General features: G+C 34.6%; 1 protein-coding gene across 1 annotated transcript; it reads right to left on the reverse strand.

Annotated features, from left to right (window-relative positions):
• Window positions 1-690: 690 nt before the first annotated feature.
• LOC139848298 (NAC domain-containing protein 71-like) lies at window positions 691-2,884 on the reverse strand. Its single transcript, XM_071838033.1, has 4 exons — window positions 2,318-2,884; window positions 1,897-2,174; window positions 1,553-1,816; window positions 691-1,007 (listed from the first exon to the last, which is right to left on the reverse strand). The coding sequence occupies exons 1-4, from the start codon at window positions 2,472-2,474 to the stop codon at window positions 744-746; spliced, it is 963 nt and encodes a 320-aa protein (XP_071694134.1). The 5' UTR covers window positions 2,475-2,884; the 3' UTR covers window positions 691-743.
• Between the last annotated feature and the right edge of the window lie 2,250 nt (window positions 2,885-5,134).

Genomic DNA, 5,134 nt, shown 5'->3' on the forward strand with positions numbered 1-5,134 from the left:
ATGATGATTATTCTGCTGAAGCAAAAGAACAAATAGTATCTCCTAATCCTTTAACTATCATAACAGTGTTCCTAAAAAGAATAAAGTGCCCATAAAGTAACATAATCTACATTGGCTTTTAGGGGGTGTTTATATACGCGTTTATTAATCGAATATGTTACTGTTTCAAACTAAAGTCACGAAAATTAGCTTAAACATATTTAACATTAACTACTGATTATCTAAATCAAGTAACAGGTTTTAGATAAATTTTCCGTATTTATATAAGTTTTCGTTAAAAAAAAACAGGTTGATAAGCACTTGCTCACTAGCTATTTGGATAATTTGCTTTATGTATGAATTGCAACAAAACTGATTATTCAAATCAGATAATGCGAGAACATTCAAAAAAAAAATTCTAGCGCTAGTTTTAACTATTCAAATCACAAATGTGTTCGTCTTCTTGGATTAATAGGCGATTAAAACTTGCAGTGCAATGTATTCATTGAAACGAAAGTGCACAATTTGAAAACGTTATATCATAGTAATATGGCTTCCTTACAAGGAACTTAAACTAGGTGCACAATAACATAAATGTAGACGATACAAGCTAGGGTGTTGTTTTTAGTATGCTACACAATAACATAAAGCAGTATCCAACACATACAATGATATAAAGACCAACCAACCTTAAATATAAAAACTGTCATAAGATTATGGTGAATATCTTCGTCCGAATTGTTATGATTTATTTTTCATAAGATTTAGATATTTGTGAGATTAGTCCAATTATAACTTTCGTAAAGCATATTATCTTCATTTTCAAATAATCTCATCAAACTTCCATATCCAGAATATGGTGACATGCATCCAAATTGAATTATATCATCTCCCTCTGTAAAATTTGAGTGTGATGAACATGGTGAGAACACAGGTGGGTCGTATGTCTGCAATGGAGTCACTGGCTTTGGAAACTCATTTTTCTTAAAATTCTTGAATCGCCAGTGTTGTCCACCTTCAGATTGTTCCTGTAATCAAAGGTGGCAACTTTAATGCATATATCATGATAATGCGGCAAGGGGTCAAATGGGTCAAACGGGTCATAGAGTCAACTTTAGATAAACGCATTAAATTATGGTCAAAGAGTCAACTTTAAGGTCAAAGAGTCAACTTTACGGGTTGAGTCAACTTAAATGGAAAAGAGTTAACTTAAAATAAATGGGTCAAACGGGTCAAAAATCGTCTAAAGTTTGAATGCTGAAAGATTTCAAAAACATTATGATAAAAATATTACTAAATATATAATATAATGTAAATTATCATTAATAGTGGCCTGTATAACTACATTTACTACATTGGCTTAGTAATTATATTGAATTTTTTAAAATGTACAAAAACTTAGGGGGTCATCTTGACCCAGTTCTAATAGTACTTAAATGGGTCAGTTCTGAACTGAACCCATTCTGACTATTTTCCAACCCGCCCTGCCTCTCCATCTTGTCCCCTTTACTGCATTAGCATGAAGATTAATTAGTTTTCAAATTAATCATCATTTAGTGTTCTGTATCAATACCTTTGAAGAATCGAGAATAAATTCAGGTGAGACCCAAAAGGTAGGAGGATCATTAGGACCCAGAATTAAAGATGGTTCTTTAGAATTAGGCGATTTCTGTTTAGGAGAAGTAAAAGGGCTCAAAAAATTACTCTCACTGCCCAATATTGGTTCATTTTTCATATCAATCGAACTGTTTCCAACATCCTTAGTTCTCGGTTTATTATTTAAATATTTTGTTTTTTGCTTGTCCTTTTTCATCACACGACACAATGCAAATGGTCCCTGCAAAAGTGCAAAGTGATTAGTACTTCATAGCTTAAATGCTCTAACCATTAATCAATCTTTAAAAGTAACAATTTTACTTGAAAATTTGGTGTCCCTAGAGAAACATCATCACATAACCGATACTCATGCATGATCCAACTCGTGCGATCACCAAAAGGGGCTCGTCCACGATAGAAGACAAGGGTCTTGCGGTAACCTACAACCGATGATTGGCTAAGAACTTTTCGGTCTTTTCCTGTAGCTTTCCAGTAACCAGCATTTGTTGCTCTATTTGTGCGAGATCCATTTGGATATTTGCGGTCTCGAGGACAGAAAAAGAACCACTCCATATCATGTTTTGGAAGAAATGATTTTTCTATAATACAAAGATTATATATATATTTAGCAAAGCGGGTCAGATACTCAGGTGAATCACGAAAAACGATTATATAAACTAGACCTCAATTTCTAATACAAGTTCAGAAACTCATTAAGATGAAACAAGAATAACTAACTTACCAGGCAGGTCCCATGGATCAAACTTGTATAACTGAACAACCGGAATAACTTCAAGTTCGATTTCATATCCTTCAACTTTTCTTTTTAAGTAGTAACCGATCAATTCTTCGTCTGTGGGGTGGAATCGGAACCCTGGTGGTAATGATGCACTTCCCATTTATTCCCCTAATGTTTTTAGTATAATCTAAAATACTTGCTGCTAAAACTAGTTAGAACAACAGTACATGAAATTTTTATGAACCCAAATTGGGCCTAGAAATCTTTTAGCTTAAAACTAGTAAAAATATGAAATATCCAGAAATAAAAACTTTTTTCAACACAAAATTTCTTTTCAAGAATTGCAAATAATTTACGTAGAATGCATCCGTTGTTCACTATCATTTTCCTTAGAAACTTCAGTGGTTTCTTGATGATGTTGTACACCCCCTCAAAAAAGATAGAGTTTCAATGAAGATGATCAAGTTCTAGTTAATACCCGGGTCGTTAAACTGCTTAATATTCAAAAAAGATTTGATCTTGTTGATACCCAGATGGAAAATCAGTTAAAAAGATTATAAAGATTTTGAATTTGATTATTAATGAGAGAGCAATATGTTAGGATATAATATGAATAAGATGGCTGCAATGAGAAGGCTTGCTAGTAGATTGTAGTGTAAGAGGTTTAATGTCATAGAGGGGTTTATATAGGAATGGTGGCCTTGTACGTGTGGAATAAAATAAATAAATATAAAATATTAGGCCACTTGCTATTTATCGTCACCCACCACCGCCACCAGCCGCCAGGCGGTAACCACCACCACCAGCAAGTCGTGAAAGGGACCGCCAGTGGGTCCTGCAACGGGTCTAACGGACCACTGGTGGGGCCCATTCGAGTTTTATTTATTTATTTCTTTTTTTTTCCTTCCAACGGCTATTTGATTTTATTTTTCTTTTACATTTTTTTACTCTATAAATACAAACACATACTACACAAACATAATCACACACTCATACTACACTTTCAATTTTTATTCTATATCATACACTCTCAACCTTCAATTCATATTTCCACAAAAAAAAAAAAAAAAAAAATTTCAAATGGCTTTGAAAGATTTATTACTTTCTGAGAGCGAAAGCGAGAAGGATAGTGATAGCGCAGAGTCCGATTCCGATGAAGATTTAATTCAAGAAGGTTACAACACGCTTAACTTACTCGATTCGCTTGATGCAAGGGCATTACCACAGGGGTGATAACGAAGGACCAACAATAATGCTCAAGGCGATTGCGTCCTACGATATGTGGATTTGGCACGCTTTCTTTGGTCCAGCGGTTTCGAACAAATGATATTAATGTTCTTAATGAATCGGATTTTGATGGAATTCAACATAACAACAAGTTCTAAATGTCAACTTAATCACAAAGCCATTTTATGATAGTTAAAGAAAGCGGAAGCATGATTGTTTGTAGAAACAAGTTTATATGTTGAACCATTTTAATGAATTCCATATTGTTATCAAGTCTTGAAACACATGCTTACATACAAGAACAAAGGAAGTAAGATTAATACCTCCTCAAGTAAATTGAGGGCTGTTTTGTATGATGAAGAAGGTGATGATCAAGTGTGTAAAACCCAATCCTTTGAAGCACTAACACCACCCTTTGAGTTAGTTAAGATTTGAACACTTAACTAACTAATTAACCAAGCTTGAAACCCTTTTGATTGCACTCAAAATTCTGGACAGCAACTTATCAAAAGATGATGATGTATTGAGTCTCAAAACTATGAAACCTCAAGAGATTATACCCCAAACTTGTAACCAACACTTAGTACAATAGTTAGGATTTTAATGACACTTGATTACCACTTGAAAAACCAAAATAATGAACCCCTTTTTCTGCTGTATAAACACGACAGAAAACAGCAAAGGAGCAGCTGCAATTGCAGTTTTTTTCTTGGTGTTTTATGTGTATTACTTGTGCACTTTGAGTCAAGGCCCTTGGTAAACTAATAGGCATGTCCCTTGGCACTTGTGTGGTCTTAAAATAAACAAAACAAGCATGGGTGTGGCATCTTGGAGACCAAAATTCTGCACTCCACATGTGTATTTTATAACAAGTTTTATTTTATAAAACTTATATTTATTTTATAAAATAAGTAGGAATCACTCAAATCCCTTTTGAGTTTCTTGGTGCTTGTATGGTACATTGAGCTACTAGATGATGTGTCATCATGAACCAATTCATAAATTCCATTTGAAGGCGAAGCCTTGAAATAGAATACATTATCTTTAGAAACATGAATATCATCATCAATAAAATTAACAACGTAACCACATTGTTTTAAGCGAGAAATAGAAATAATGTTTCGACATAAATCCGGTGCATACAAAACATTTTCTAAAATAAGCTTCAATCCACTTGGAAGCTTCAAAACAAATTCTCCTTGAGCTTTAACATGCACCTTTGCACCATTGCCCATATAGAGACTTGATGTTCCCGCTTTATGATCACTTCTTTTGAACCCCTGCAAAGAATTGCAAATATGAGTTCCACATCCCGTGTCTAATACCCATGTATTAGAAGAAGTAATACTAAGCTCTATATATACCATATATATATTACCTGAGGTTTGCCCTGCATCCCTCTTGTCCTTCAACTCTTTAAGATAGACCGGACAGTTTCGTTTCCAATGACCCATCTCACCGCAACCGAAACATGGGTCTTCCTTGGGGTTTGCCTTCTCGGCTACCTTTTGCTTCTTGGCCTTGTTGATGGTTGGGGTAACCATCTTCCCCTTCCCTTTGCCTTGATGGACGGGTCCTTTTCTCTTAGCCACC

This window comes from Rutidosis leptorrhynchoides, chromosome 5 (assembly GCF_046630445.1).
Source record: "Rutidosis leptorrhynchoides isolate AG116_Rl617_1_P2 chromosome 5, CSIRO_AGI_Rlap_v1, whole genome shotgun sequence".
Lineage (NCBI taxonomy): Eukaryota > Viridiplantae > Streptophyta > Magnoliopsida > Asterales > Asteraceae > Rutidosis > Rutidosis leptorrhynchoides.